Source organism: Myodes glareolus, chromosome 1, assembly GCF_982192425.1.
Source record: "Myodes glareolus chromosome 1, mMyoGla1.1, whole genome shotgun sequence".
Lineage (NCBI taxonomy): Eukaryota > Metazoa > Chordata > Mammalia > Rodentia > Cricetidae > Myodes > Myodes glareolus.
This window is the reverse complement of record NC_142026.1, coordinates 91,234,735-91,250,792: the sequence shown is the minus strand read 5'-3', so window position 1 is coordinate 91,250,792 and position 16,058 is coordinate 91,234,735. Positions and strand designations below refer to the sequence as shown.

The 16,058-nt window shown below is 43.5% G+C and overlaps 1 protein-coding gene across 2 annotated transcripts in view; it reads left to right on the top strand.

Annotated features, from left to right (window-relative positions):
• Positions 1-13,636, top strand: part of Lama4 (laminin subunit alpha 4) — a 141,491-nt gene extending 127,855 nt beyond the window's left edge. For both annotated transcript variants that reach the window (XM_087910856.1, XM_087910855.1), the window contains exons 33-38: positions 302-457; positions 1,527-1,686; positions 4,815-4,945; positions 6,832-6,925; positions 7,340-7,459; positions 13,182-13,636. In XM_087910856.1, coding sequence (XP_087766982.1) covers positions 302-457; positions 1,527-1,686; positions 4,815-4,945; positions 6,832-6,925; positions 7,340-7,459; positions 13,182-13,327 — 807 coding nt within the window. In that variant the 3' untranslated portion in view covers positions 13,328-13,636. The remainder of the gene's footprint in view (positions 1-301; positions 458-1,526; positions 1,687-4,814; positions 4,946-6,831; positions 6,926-7,339; positions 7,460-13,181) is intronic.
• Positions 13,637-16,058: the final 2,422 nt, after the last annotated feature.

Below are 16,058 nucleotides of genomic sequence, written 5' to 3'. Positions count from 1 at the left end.
AATTAGCTTTAAGTCACTCAATCCAGAGATAATAAAACAGGTGAACACTTGTCTAACGCATGAAGTGGCAAACCCAAGGAGAGCCAGAAAAACAAAAAGATGCCAGAATACATCAAGCAAGGAGGCGTTCATAATAAAGACGTCTGCTTTATTAATCAAGGAATAAAGTTTCTGACACTCCAAGAACTTTCTGTACCTTCCCACAGCGTTGCAATACCAGGTTCAGAGCGTAGACAACACAACAGATGACCTCAGTTTGGGGCCATCACTAAGCCCGGCTATTCTCCTTCTCTCTATCCAGGTGATATTTAGTCGGGAAAAGAGCAGCGGCCGACTGGTCATTGATGGACTACGAGTCCTAGAAGAAAGCCTTCCTCCAAGTGGGGCTGCTTGGAAAATCAAGGGTCCCATTTACCTGGGAGGAGTGGCTCCTGGAAGGGCCGTGAAAAACATCCAGGTAAGCCAGCAGGGGCGAGACTAAGTCACTGACCCTTGAACCGGAAGATCAATGAATTCAGGTCCTCATTTCACAGAGTAGGAAACCAGCAAAAGTGAAGCAGTTTTGCTGAAGAAGAAGCATCCTAGGCTGTTGCATGGGCTTCCTGCCTGCCCTGGGCATTACAAAGTCAGCTGTCACCTTTTAATTTTAAAATAGGAGTGAGATGAAAAAAGCTTGGTAGGTCTTGAAACTTATGTCTCCAGGACATCTCATTAGTTCTGCAAGTTCCTATAGTTTTATTTAGCTACACAGAGAAAGTCATTGCACTATATTACTGAGTTAGAAAAAAACAAACAAAAACCCCTTCGTCTCATTTAAATTCAGTTCCAGCTTTTTCTTTTTCACATATAATTTTTAAATATGTAAGGAATATGAAGAATTGAGAACATAAGAAACATTTTTGTTCATTGGACTGTAACCATTGAAGGTTTTTAAAGTGTTTCTCAGCGAAAGGAGGGTACCAAAGGATTTAATTTATCTTAAATACAAACGTAGAATTGATTTTTGTCACAGCGCCAGTACAATGTTAAGATCCTAGAAAAGGCAGTTTACATTATAATTCGCCCCGGTCCTGGGACAATCATTTTTCACTGTTCCCAAATGTAGTATAGAATCAGTTGTCTAAAGTGTCCCAAGTGCCACATCCTACACAGATAGATTCACACCTGCCTTCTGACCTAATGAAGCCAGTTCAGCAAGCTTCCTACCATTTGCGTAGGATTTCCCTCCACGTCCGCGATCTCGGGCCCAGCCATCATTCCTGGAAAACGACGGCTGTAGCTCATCTCGTTACAGCCTGCAGAAACGTTTCGTTTCCATTGCTTAATTACTGTGCGCTAAGGTTATGAAATACAAAATTCTAGCTTCCATGAGTTAGCTAAAAGTAATTACGTGGAGTCATATTGATCATTCAGAAAGGGCAAATGGACAGGGGCTGAGACGGTTCATCTGGAACTCACTTGTTTGCTTTCCCATGGTGCATCTGGCCCTGAGCAAAGGGATTTTAAGTGGCTTCTTCTTCTTTCAGATTAACTCTGTCTACAGTTTCAGCGGCTGCCTGGGCAATTTGCAGCTCAACGGTGCCTCCATCACCTCGGCCTCGCAAACATTCAGTGTGACCCCCTGCTTCGAAGGGCCAATGGAAGCAGGAACTTACTTCTCAGCAGAAGGAGGCTATGTGGTCCTAGGTAAGGCTACTGCTCCGGTGTGATTATGATTGGTCCCACCTGAACTCGAGGGAAAGCTTACTCCCGCAGTACAATGCACCCAGAATGGGGACCTTGAGAGGAAATTCAGTCCTTGCAAAGATGAATGCTGTTCCGGTGCTCTGCTGTTCACCGTCAGAGTGTGCTGTTGTATAGAAACCCCGCCGCAATCCTTTCTCTGTGCGCACCATGCCACCTCTGCAGGAGGAGCCTCAACAGATGCTGCCGGCTCCAGGACTGAGAGGCAAACAGAACTCCTTCCTTTAGATATCGGCCAGTGTCAGGTACCCTGTTAGAGCAACGTAACAGATGTCAACAATGAAGTATGGCGAAAGCCTGAGTCCTGAGATGCCTCTTTCCTGGAGATAGTTGACAGGGAACTTTAAGCCCAAAGTTAAATTTTAATAATGCTAATCTCACCCTGTAAGGTCCCTCTCGTTCTTGTAAAGTTCCTCTTTCCTCAGGGATCACTGTTATCGCCTTTACTCTTTCAAATCCAATATGCAGTATCCATCCTTATTGCTTTTGTTAGCCAAACTTCTGAATGCAGATCATCTTGGCAAGAACTTTCTTCACTGTCCTGTAGCGTGGTCTTTGTCAGCTCTTGGTCACCTTATTCCTCTAAGTTTTCTTGTTTGTCAGTGTGAACTGCTGTCCCCACTGAGGGAAGTTACACTCCCTCCACCTGCTCTGAAGCCCCAATCAACACTGTCCTTCAGAGATCTTATTCTGAAGATTTTCCCCCACCATTACTGCCCTACTCATGCATTCAGCAGCTTTTATTGCATGCTACCTATATGGCAGTCTGTGTGCACACCCCCTGTACGGCAGTCTGCGTGCACACTCTCTGTACAGCAGTCCGTGTGCACACCCCCTGTACAGCAGTCCGCGTGCACACTCTATGTACAGCAGTCCGTGTGCACACCCCCTGTAAGGCAGTCCGTGTGCACACTCTCTGTACAGCAGTCCAGTCCATGTGCACAACCCTGGTACGGCAGTCTGTGTGCACACCCCCTGTACCGCAGTCTGCGTGCACACCCTCTGTACCGCAGTTCACATGCACACCCCCTGTACCGCAGTTCACGTGCACACCCCCTTTATGGCGTTCTATGTGCACACCCCCTGTACATCAGGCAGTCTGCATGCACACCCCCTATAGGGCAGTCTGCACAGTCTGTGTGCATACCTCCTGAACGGCAGTGTGCACACCCCCTGTAGGGCAGTCTCCCTGCACACCCCTTGTACAGCAGTCTGTGTGCTGCGTGACAGTTCCAAAACCCAAAGGAGACTATACACAGCCATCATCTAACTCACAACAGCAAACATGCCATAAATATAAAGGATTAACCCTTCTTAATGATCCAATCCCTTAATGGATTTGATAAAAACAACCTTTGGGGATTTTGTACAACCTCTGATAAGGAGACCATGATTTAACCAGCTACACTTTCATAAACAATCTCTCATGTCCAGCAGAATGTGACTAGAGGCAATTACCCTCTTCCTACCTTAGGATTTTTCCTTCCTTCCCTGCCTTCTCCCATTCACTCCTACTAAAAACATACACTCGAGTTTCTTAGTCTTTAAAGAATTCTAAAGTTTGGACAGTTTGAAATGTATAGTCAACAATTTAATTTATGTTCTGTTCCTTGAGCATTATCTAATATCAGGAGGGCTGGGCATGGTGGTGTACACCTTTAATTCCAGCTTTCTTAGATCTCCATGAGTTCGAGGCCAGCCTGGTCTACATAGCAAGTTCTAGGCTAGTCAGTGCTGCACAGGGAGACCCCTGACTAAAATCAAGAAGAAAGGAAAATTGTATTTGGGAAATAAATGTTTAAGTTGTTTTTGAGTAATATGTCAAGTAGACACTATCAAGATTCCTAGGTTTGTAATAAGCCTGTATATGGGGATATGTGAGAGGTGTGTGTGCACATGAGTGCAGGTGCCAGAAGAGGGTGTCTGGTCCCCGGATCTGGAGTTGCAGAAGGTTGTGAGCTGCCCAGTGTTTGTGCTAGGATCTGAACTCAGACCCTCTGAAGAATGGCACCTGCTCTTTACTGTTAAACCATCTCTCTAGCCCTTTCTTTCTTCCTTCCTTCCTTTCTTTCTTTCTTTCTTCCTTCCTTCCTTTCTTTCTTTCTTAAGATTAATTTTATGTGCATGAGTGTTTGTTCACAACACACATGCCTGGTGTTCACAGAATCCAGAAAGGATGCTGGATCCCTTGGGATTAGATGGTTGTGAGCTGCTATGTGCGTGCTGGGAATTGAACCCAGGTCCTCTGAAAAAGCAGCCAGTGCTCTTAACCAGTGAAGCCATCTCTCTGCCCCCACCTCCACCTCAACCCCCGCCCCTACCCTACTATTCTTAATAAGCAATGTTTGAGGCCACCACAGTAACAGTTTCTAAATACTAGCACCAATTAATTTTGGGGTTAAAATTCTTTGTAAGATACAGTTAATCAGACCTCTTCAGTGTCTTCAATATAACCTCTATCTTCCATGTTTGCATACTGGAACCCTTCTAGGCAGGGCTCTCCTCCTTCCATACAGAACCAGCTAGGCATACCCATTGAACCATCTAGAGACACTTCATAGGACTCTCCATGTTTCCCAGCCTCTGTACTTGACTTCAAATTATAATCTCTGCCCAGATTTTCCTCCCCTCCTTTTTTTTAACTATGTATGTGTGCTGCGTGTCTTCAGAGCCCATCCTGTGCCCGAATTGTCCTGCCCTCCTCACTTTCTGTGTATTACTGTGTGAGTGTTATATATACTATGTATGTGCATGATGTGGGGCACATGCCACAGCACATGTGTGAGATCACAGGACTATTTTGTGGAGCTGGTTCTTTCCTTCCACCTTTACCTGTGTTCCAAGGATGGAACCAGATTGACTGGCATTACAATAAGTGCTCTACCTACTGGGCCATCCTGCTGCCCCTCCCTCTGCTATCCTAAAAGAGGAAACTGTTCTGTTGGCTGGAATGACACTGCCCTGAACTCTCACGGCATATGGACTAATTTTATCACATCATCCTGCCAAAATCACACCGAAGTTAGAAATTTTATTTTTCTCTTCTTGGCAATTTCTGTTTCTCTCTGCAGATGAGTCTTTCAATATCGGGTTAAAGTTTGAAATCGCCTTTGAAGTCCGTCCCCGAAGCAGTTCTGGAACCCTTGTCCATGGCCACAGTGTCAACGGAGAATACCTGAATGTACACATGAGAAACGGACAGGTAGTGTCCTGAGAATTAACCGTCCTTCTTGTCTAACCTTGGATGCTGATGTAAAGCAGCAGATGTGGGGCTCAGAATTATTTCTTCAGTCTTTCTAATGGGAAAAAGGAGGACAATTGAACATGAGATTTAAGTGTGTGCAATGTTGGTGTTCACATTCGTGTACTGGGAATTGATTAGAACAGAGTCATGAAAATGGGGCAAAGCTACCAGAAAATCACCAGTAACAGCATGAAATTTTAATAAAAGAATTAGAAGAAAGCTTTTCAGCAAATAGAAAGTAAAAATATATTCACTTTCTAACATTCACAAATGTGAGAGCATCTTTCTAAAGATTTATAGCTAACTGCAGTTATGTGTATACATACACATATGTACACACATATTATTCTGTCACTAAAAGTTTGTATTGGGTTACAGCCAAACACCACATTCACCCTAAGATACTACCAAAGAATATTTGAAAAGATATTCAAATAAGTTTAAAAGAAGGCAGTATTTTCATTATATCTCAAACTTAATATAACCAAGTTTTTATTTGGGTTCTAATGCAATCAATTAAAGGCATTAAAAAATTAAAACGGCTTTCATAAAACCCTGACATGAATCCCCAGAATATTTGTGTGTGTTTATATTATATATATAGCTATATGTATTACATATATAATATATAACAATATATTACATTGTATTAGTTACTAGGTATCAGATACATAATATATATTTTATATATACTATCAAGTATAGGTATCAGGTATATTATATAAATTTATATATAATATTGACTATATATCATACATATTAGTTACTAGGTATCAGTTTCTAGGTATCAGGTACTAATATAATATATATTATATATTATAATGTATAATATTATTAGTATAATATTATATCATTAATTATAGTAACTAATATGTATGATATACAGATATATTGTATAGATTATATAATTTGCAGTGTATAAAATATACTGTATGTTATACATATTAGTTATATGTATTACATATCATATATACTATCAGGTATAGGTATCAGGTATATAATATATGCACTATATATATAATATATATAGTAATAATATGTACTATATATTATACATATTAGTTACTAGGTATCAGTTACTAAAAGTGTCATAAGAGTGAAATGTCTTATGCCTCCTATCATCTCAAGGATGTGTATAGTATTATCACTTTAATTTTATATCTGAGGAAATGGAGTAGAAAGCAAATAAATGGAGGCTATACAGTTTGACTTGAATGTCCATTCTCTTTAACAGTATCTTTTATTTTTCCATTTCTGATTGAAAAAAATTTATTCAGTATATTTTGATCATGATGATCTCCCTCAACTTCTCCCAGAGCCTTCCTACATCTCTACCCACCCAATTTTGTGTTGTTCTATCTCTTAAAAAAAAAAGGAAAAAAAAAAGCAAAAGATCAAGAACACAAAAAATGAGAGAGAGAGAGAGAGAGAGAGAGAGAGAGAGAGAGAGAGAGAGTTCACAAAGGGCCATTGAGTTTGTTCTGCACTGGCCAACAACTCCAAGGCCTGGGCCTGCCCTGGAGTGACTTCAGTATATCAACCTGCTTTGTACAAACAGAACGGGACCTATAAACTCGGCAAATTCGTTCCCTTACAGTTCCTACCATTCCTCTGTGTTCTCTGCAGTAGGATAATTTTGTTCTCACTCCAAAGACTTGAACTATTTTAATTTAAAACTCTTCTATTACCTGTCAAAGACTGACCCCTTGTGTTCACATTGCAACTGTACTCATGCACGAGCATTTATTCGAGGTATTGCTTCTCTGTGGTAAATTAGTTATGAAATTCAGCTTTACGGTGATGATGAGAAATTAAGCTAACTATAGCGTACCCCATCCACACAGGTCATAGTGAAAGTCAACAACGGTGTCAGGGACTTTTCTACCTCAGTAACACCCAAGCAGAATCTCTGTGATGGCAGATGGCACAGAATTACAGGTGAGACATCTAGAAGGTCCTGTGCAAGCCGAGCCTGCACAGCACATGGGGGATGGGGGGGGGGTGCCATTACCTGATACCTAACAGATGACAAGAGAAAAAGAATAAAGAATCGTCAGACTAAAATGTGCACTGACTACACGAATCTGAATGCTGCCAAAATACAAGACATGGACATTTTGGAGCAAGAAACATATAGAAGTGTATTCTGATAGTCTTTCTTGTTAAGGAAAATGTCATCACTATTTCTCGATTAGATATTGCTTAGATGTTATTACTATTTTCAGTGATAGCGAAGTATGGGGCTTTTTATTCTGGAATGTATTGGTGTTGTGATACATTAGTTCCTTTCATGTAAAAATTACCCCAGTACCATCAGTACCATGCATGACCAGTCTTTCTCCTGTCTCTCAGTTATTAGAGATGCCAACGTGGTTCAGTTGGATGTGGATTCTGAAGTGAACCATGTGGTTGGACCGTTGAATCCAAAGCCAGTTGATCACAGGGAGCCTGTGTTTGTTGGAGGCGTTCCAGGTAAGCACTTCCCAGAGGAACAGGCTTCCAAATCCAGGAAAACCCAGTAAGCTCTTATAATTGTTGCTATTATATTAAAAATTGAGCCATGTATTGTCATAACACCTAAAAATTCAAAGGGTTTTATATGTAGCAACCCTTAATGGAAAAGAGCAGCAAAGTGCTGAGTTTGATCCCAGCATTGGAAAAAGAAAAAAGTAAATTGCCAAAACTTGTAACTCCTGATTCAAGATTAGCAGCACATAAGAATTATCATGCTCAGCAGGAGATGCCATTCCATCTTGCCAATCTTACTGCTCACTCTCCTCTTCCCCTCTTTCTCCTTAAATATCCTCTATACATTCACAAACACTACTCTCTCCCTTTTTCCCCTCTCCCCCCACCTCTCTTGCTCTCTCCTCCTCCTCCTCCTCCTCTTCTTCTTCTTCTCTCTTCTTCTTCTTCTTCTTCTTCTTCTTCTTCTTCTTCTTCTTCTTCTTCTTCTTCTTCTTCTTCTTCTTCTCTCTCTCTCCTCTTCTCCTCTCTCTCTCCTCTTCTCTTCTATCTCTTTCTATCTCTCTCTCTTCTCCTCTCTCTCTCTCTCTCTCTCTCTCTCTCTCTCTCTCTCTCCCTCTCTCTCTCTCTCTCTCTCTCTTCTCCCCCTACACAACCGGGAAGAATGCCTGCTTCCCCTGCCCAGAACTGGTCTGAATTGTGGAAACACCTGCAGACCACAAGTTACATGTTACTCGGATGGAAGAAATGGCATTCCCTAAGAGAGGTTTCCATCTACAGTCCTGTAAACAGCAGCCAAAATAGCGCCTAATTCGGGATAGTGAGAAGACACTTAAGGGCCCCCTGCAACTACCTTTTGCCCCTAGAACAATGACAATTATCTTCCATTGAACAAGACCATTCTTACGTTATTTCTCCAACTTGGAAAAGTCGAAAATGAGAAGTAGAAAGGAGGATATAAGATGGAGATACTTAAGTTTCACCTGGAATTGGTGAGAATTTTAATAATCCAAATAGATTTTTTAACACTCTCATACAAAAGCAGTCAATAATTTAAAATTCTACAAATAAAATCAATTATCTCACCTCATGTCCTCTCAAATTAGTAATAACCAAATATTCCTTTTTCTAGGATGACATTTTCAGATAGGAGCTGTAGTGGTTTGGATGAGAATGGCCCATGGGTGAAATGTGACCTTGTTGGAGAAAGTGTGTCACTGGGGTGGTCTTTGAGTCTCTCTCTCCCTCCCTTTTTCACTTCCTCCCTCCTTCCCTCATGCTCAGCTCCTTCTCCAGCATCATGCCTGCATGCCACCATGCTTCATGCCGTGGGAATTAGGATAATGAGCAAAGCCTCTAAAACTGTAAACCAGCCCCCAGTTAATGCGTTCTTTTGTAAGAGTTGCCTTGGTTGTGGTGTCTCTTCCCGGCAATAGAACCATGACTAAGACACCAGTGTTAACAACAATGGTAACTCAGGAGCCAAAAGGCATAGTCAAGACCCTCAAAGGCAGCCCCCTCTTCTGTTTCACACAGGCACTCACACTGCTGTGCCCCAGTCTTCTGCCTCTGTTCTGGCTTTTCTGAGCAGGGCTCTAGAGAAGACCCCTCACGTCAGTACCCTGGAAAAACTGTCTCATGTCAATTCTATTTCTCCACATCGCTTCCTTCCTAGAAATCATGGTGTAGCTTTAACTATTTTCCAGGCTTCCAGCACACACAGAATTAAACAAAGCGTGCACCTGTCCCCTTTGTGCCCTGCCCTCAGATCTCCCTGTACTACCTGAGATTGCAGTCCTTTAATGTTCAGAGATGCTGTCTTTGCTCCAGGCCTTCCCACAAGGACTCCAGGATTGAATTTCTAGTAAACGTTGCTCTTCCTTTTTCTTCTGATGCTTTCTCAAGGAACAGCTTCTCCTACCCCTCCAACCTAGTTCCTAATTGATCCTCTGGACTTGGGCTTTTCCTTCCATCTTTCTCACTAGGGCACATACAATACCATTGTTGTGAAACCACGTTGGTTATTTTCCTATTGCCACGCTAAAACACCATTTGCAGTAGAAGGAGTTGGTTTGGGCATACAGTTCCAGAGGGTTACAGTCTACGATGGTGGAGTGAAGGCCTGGAGACAGGGTCAGGAAGCTGATCACGCTGTAAACAAGCAGCCCAGGGCAGAGAGAGCAAATTCAAAACAACAGTCTAAGTCTTTAAACTCTCACTGCCCCCCTGCAGTGACACACTTCCACCAACAAGGCCACACCCCCTAAACCTCCCAAACAGCACCATCAACTGGGAACCTCAAATACCTGAGACTGTGGAAGACATTTCTCCTTCAGACCATCACACGTTACTCTAGAACGCTGTCGAAGCTAGACGGTACACTGCCTGCTGGCAGGGAGCAAGCTCTCATCCTGTCCAGCACTCCCTGCCAAGCTCCTGTTTAACCTCTGGTGGCCAAGCAAGCATGTCTCTCCAGTGGGGGAGTGACAGTGAGTGTGTCTCTCCAGTGTGGGAGTGACGGCGAGTGTGTCTCTCCAGCGTGAGAGTGACAACGAGTGTGTCTCCAGCGTGAGAGTGACAGTGTGTCTCTCCAGTGTGGGAATGACAACGAGTGTGTCTCCAGCGTGGGAGTGACAGCGAGTGTCTCTCCAGCGTGAGAATGACAGCGAGTGTGTCTCTCCAGTGTGGGAGTGACAGTGTCTCTCCAGTGTGGGAGTGACGGCGAGCGTGTCTCCAGTGTGAGCCTTACAGCACTTGCTCCTCCCTGTACCTGAGCTGTTCACCTTGTGATTCCAGAGAACTTCTTCTTTGCCTTTTGTCTGCTTTCTGAGCCTCTCAGTAAGCGCCACAGACCGAGTGAACAAGATGCACAACCAGGGTGTCCCACCCACATAATGGGCAGCAAAATTTCACCAGTGAGCTACCCCACAGGGACGCGCCAACCTGTGGTCCGAGCCACTGGCCCTCTGCCCTCCTCGTTTCTACCTAGAAAACATGCCAGCAAGCCTGCAGCAAATGCCATTATAATTTAAGCTGACTGTGATTCATTCTATCACCCCGAGCTGCTTGAGTTTAATTCCACTAAAATCGCATCAGAATCCAAGGCAGTAAGAATGACAATTAAAGAAAGTAAGCACAGACAGAAATCCTGTCTGCCCTGAATTCTCTTGAAATGCCAGTCACTTTGGTGACACATTTTCTCATGTCCCAGTTTGCTTCCCAAGACTGTGATAAACACTGTAATCAAAACAGCTTGGGGAGAAATGGAGGGAAGTTGAGACAGGAGCTCAAGCAGAGGCCCTGGAGGATTGCTGTTTACTGCCTGGCCCCTCCTGGCTCCTCAGTTTCCTTTGTATATACAGCCCAGGGCCACCTGCCCAGGAGTAGTACTGCCCACCATGGGGCGGGCCCTTACCCATCAGTCATTAATCAAGGAAATACCCCGATGACACACCTGAAGCCAATCTCATGGAACCAATTCCACAGGTGAGGTTTCTTCTTCCCAGGGGACTCTAGCTTGTATCAAGTTGACAAAAAAAACTATCACATCTCACTAGAAAGTTAATGAACAGCCTGGAAGTGGTGGTTCATGCCTTTGATCCCAGCACTTGCGAGGCAGAGGCAGGTAGATCTCTGAGTTTGAAGCCACCCTGATCTACATACAGATCAAGATTTAGTACAGCCAAGGCTATACGGAAAAACCCTATCTCGAAAAACAACAGAAAGATAATAAATAAAATTCATTTAACTATTATACACACACACACACACAAATCAACCTGCCTATATGATAATTTAAAAATTAAAGAGTCTTTGAGGCTAGTGAAACCCATTTCCAAGTCTATATATATTCCAATCGCTATTGAAAAAACACCGCATTATTTTCTATAAAATATAATCAAGTCTTCTTTCCATCTTGGAAACATTCTCTCTTAAAAGTAGGTGTTAGGGGGATGGGGAAATGGCTCTACAGGTAAAAGTGCTTGGTACTTAAGCATGAAAGGACCCGCACGAAAGCTTGATATTGTCCTCAACATGACTATAACCCCAACACTGAGAGGAACAGAGACAGAAGGCTCACTGAACCTCAACAGTTCAGTATCGTAGTTGGAAACAAAAGAGTGTGCTCAGGGTTTGGGGAAAGACCCTGCCTCCAAGAATGAGGCAGTGAGAAATCATGAAGGACAGTCAACACACCCCTCTGACTTCTGCACACATAAGCACATGCACTACACACATGCGTACACATAGGCACACACACATGAACATAAAAACAAACAAATGTGTTAATTTTGTTAATCAATTACTTAGGGCCCTGGGGTACCCTTCTGACACTACTTAAGATTAATTTTATGGTAAATCATGCAGACCATAATTGCTTTGGTAATTGTTTCCTCCAGATGATTTTCTGCATGAACCAAGCAAGGGTGAACCACGCAGGCACAATAGAAGCTATATTCCTTTGTGCCCCGGGGTGGCAGAGGCTTTAGAGGGTTCCTCCCAAGCTTTCCCTCGGTTTTTATTCTGAGGATGAAGTCCACGGAGCAGGCTTTGCAAACATGCAGCCACTGTAAATTAGATACAAGTAGAAGGAGCTGGTCTCTGGGGCCGCTTTCACATCTCCAGCTTTATGATTACCATTCTAAAGACGGAATGCTGTTTCCACTCTTCATTTTCAGTGCACAGCTTCTGTGCATACTTACTCTACACTGCAGAGAAGTCTGCATGGTGACAGTTGCTTGATGCTGTTAGCTTGCTGTTCTATTTTATGTTCCTTTCTGAGTTAGATTGCCAAGTGTTTTTTTTTCTTTTGTCTGCCACTGCTCACATAACTGTGTGTTGTAATGAGCTTTGACTAAATGGATTTTAATTTTGTAGTATTTATAAGCTAAGTTGCTTTAAATTATATTGCTTCTCTCATCCCAACACACCTAATTGTATCTGTGCGTTAATAAACACCAGCCTTCCTCTAGATGCCTAATTACTGTGAGATGAGACGGTTCCCTGACATACAAGACACCCTGTGTCCATCCAGAATCCATGCTACCTACCACTTCCCTGTTTATAGTTCTTAAGCCCGAGCTCATAAAAATTCAATTTTACCTCGTTGGAATTCATTATTTTCTCATTATTTCTATAAGCTTGGCCAAATATATATATATATATATATATATATATACATACATACATACATACATACATACATATTTAAAGACTTAAGGGTGACGGGTAATGAAGATAGGAATTAAACAAAAACATTAACTGTCCAAAAATAACATAGAAGCTCAAATTCCTTCCCCTTCCCAGCAAAACACAGTAAGGAAAGGAGGCCTCTGGGAAATGAACTCGCCCCGCTCGGGTAGGTCACAAGAACTCCCTGCTGAGGCTTCTCAGGGAAGCAGCGAACTTCAGCCCTAGAAAACAGCCACAGTGTGCACAGAAATGGGCTCAGAGAAAACATGGCCAGCATAAATACCGCGCGCACGCGCGCGCGCGCGCGCACACACACACACACACACACACACACACACACACACAATCCCTTGCCGTGCTCTCATTCTTCAAAAGTGAATGCCAGTCCTGGAAGTCCGCTAGAGAGCCCTGTGCCATTGCTGATGTGGAAATCATTTTGACGATCTGAGCGATTTTACAGTTTTTACCAGGAGGTAATATAGGTGTTTGGAATTACCCCACTGAAATGTCTGCTTTTTTTCCCCTCTCTTTTCAGAGTCTCTACTGACACCACGTTTGGCTCCCAGTAAACCCTACACAGGCTGCATCCGCCACTTTGTGATTGACGGGCGCCGAGTGAGCTTCAGTAAAGCCGCCCTGGTCAGCGGGGCCGTGAGCATCAACTCTTGCCCCACAGCCTGACATAGCAGGACACGGTTCTTCCTCTCACTGAAATAAACACAGAGCCATTGGGGAGGGGGCCAAGCTCCCTCCCCCACGGAAGCTCTCACCTGGTTGAAGGGGAATTCAATAAATCAGAGACTGGCCACTTCCTATTTCTTATTTGAATTTACACTATGGGTCCAAAATGTCTGCAGTGAACAGCGATTGGAAAAGGTGGCAGAATTCCTTCTATTGAGAACCCGTGTTCTTCAGCTGGCTAAGTTATTGCTCCTGTCCCTAATAAAGCAGAAGGGCTTCCAAACCAGCCCTAGGATGCCCACAGTGTCACTACGTTCTCAGAGTCACCAGTCTTTCAGGGGAGGTCGTTCAACTTATTCCCAATGTTTGTCCTCGGCTACTTTCTCTTACCTTAGATTTCCTGACTTGTTCACAACCTACAATTAGATCATCCGTTTTCGTCTTTACAAGAGTGTTTTCCGTTTACAGTAGGAGGACCTGGTTTAGAAACAGCTCTCCCGGATTACGCTTTCATGGAGCTGGGGAGATGAGTCCTGAGTGGGGAGGGGCCTGAGTCCAAGCCTAATGGAACTGGATTCTCAGCCCCACACTGTTTCAGGTGCATTAACCTATGACTTTCCAGTCATGTGTGCATCGGCATTTAGAGGGCACATGGATGTGTGAGCATCAGCACTCACGGGTCTCGTGTATGTGTGCACACATTAATGTAACACAATTAATAAAAACCCAGAGACGGAAATTGGGGTTCAACCTGAAGATCAGAAAAGCAAATCAGCCAGCCACCGACTCTTACCTCTACCTCAGTCCAAAATGGAGATCTTGCCTCCAGAGAATCTCAGAATGAGACTATGTGTGAGAGCTGTCTCCTTTTGTCTTATATTCCCCTCTAGGGCTGGAATGAAAGGCATGCACCTTTAGAAACCTACCACCTGGTTTTTAGGCAAACTAGCGTGGCTACTGGGATTAAAGGTGTGTGTCAGCACTGCCTGGGCTGTAAGGCTGGTCAGTGCGGCTGTTTAACTCTCTTCAGGCAAGCTTTATTTATTAAAATACAAATGAAATATCACTATACACACGCATAAATTTTTAAAGGAGAGGAAATTGTAGTATAATTTAATATTTTCTGGACTGAAAGGAGGCCACCTTTTTACAGAGCCGGTACTTCACCCGCTTCCGCTCAAAAAATGAGAATCCCTAGTCATGTACCACTTAAAACCACACAGTGACCTTTTGAAACTGAAGTTTCACCATTTACATGACTCTGTTCTTAGATGAGACTTCACTCTCCCAGACTCAAAATGAAAAGGGTTTCCTCCTCCTCCTCCTTCTCCTCCTCCTTTTCTTTCAGCTAAGCATAGCATTATCAGTTCTTGATACAAAGGGGAAAAAATGAGCTATGTGCTTTTTCTCACTCATGGCCCCTGCCAGTTCGGAGCCCCTGCGAAATGAAGAGGGCCTTGTATGATGGAGCCCCTCTGTGTGCCTGTGCTCCACTTCCTCTCTTACAGACACAACCGACTGGACAGGACACTGCCTGGGATGAAAAGGCGAATGTGAGCCGTTGAATACTTCTCTTGTGAGTCTGGTTATGAAACAAGGAAATCAGACACTTAATGGAAGATTTCAGCTGAAATGTGATTTAAGCCACTCAGGGCACACATCCTCAGGCATGCAGATCTTGGCATTGCCGTTCTGTAGATACAGGATGGCACAGCCTCTACCCTTTCTCCAGCAATGATCCCCTCCGCCCTCAGCTGGGAATTAGGCCCATTAATGAGGGGTATTCAACAGTTTCTGCCTTTCTCTGAAAATGTATAGGTCTCAACAATTATTGGGGGAGAAGCTCATGAGGACCCACCTCCCATGAAAATAGGCAATTAAAGGTTGATAAAGAAAACCTTTTTCTTCAGTGATGTAGCCACCCATAAGTTGCTCATGACTGTATGCATAACCCCTCACCCATACTCCTGTAACTCCACTTCAACTCACGGATCCCCATGCTACACGTGAGTTGAAGCATTTCTGTCATTGGTGTCCCATCTGTTAGCAAACATCTGTTCATGGCTCCTCATAAAACATTCATACAACTTCAAAAATGGAAACCAGGGTCTGGAACGATGCCTCAGGGATTAAGAGCAAGTACTGCTCTTGCAAAGGACCCTAATTCTTCTCCTACCACCCACTTGTTAGCTCACAACCACTTGTAACTCCAGTTGAGGGGGCTCTGCCACCCTCTTCTGTCCTCCTAGGTTGCTGCAGGTACACACATGCTGATGAAACACTCGTACATATAGAATAAAATGTTTTCTAGTATAAACTATGTGAATTTCTGGATTGTTCAAAAGAGTCCAGAATCATGTCTGGCATGTATAGGGATATATTCAGGAAATATTGCATGAACTTCAGGCAAGCAGAGTTTCTGTAAAGGTTATTCTCCTCGTGTCACCTTCCATAATGTTCTTGGGAGGCTGAGAAAAGCAAAACCTGACACTTCTACTTTTGATTCCTCTGAGTCTGAGACTTACTTGAGGGTGCGAGGAGACAGGAGGAAAGACGGACAGCTGTCAGGAAGTTCTCAAAATCAGGGAATAAGGTAGGCTTAAGCTTACAGCAGAGGACACTGTTCCTTGAAGAGACCACGAGAGAGCAGATGGACAGCCAGCGGGGGAATGGGATTGAAGGAGGACATCCCGATGGTCTGTGTAAGCACGGGACAGAAAGGCCCAAGCGT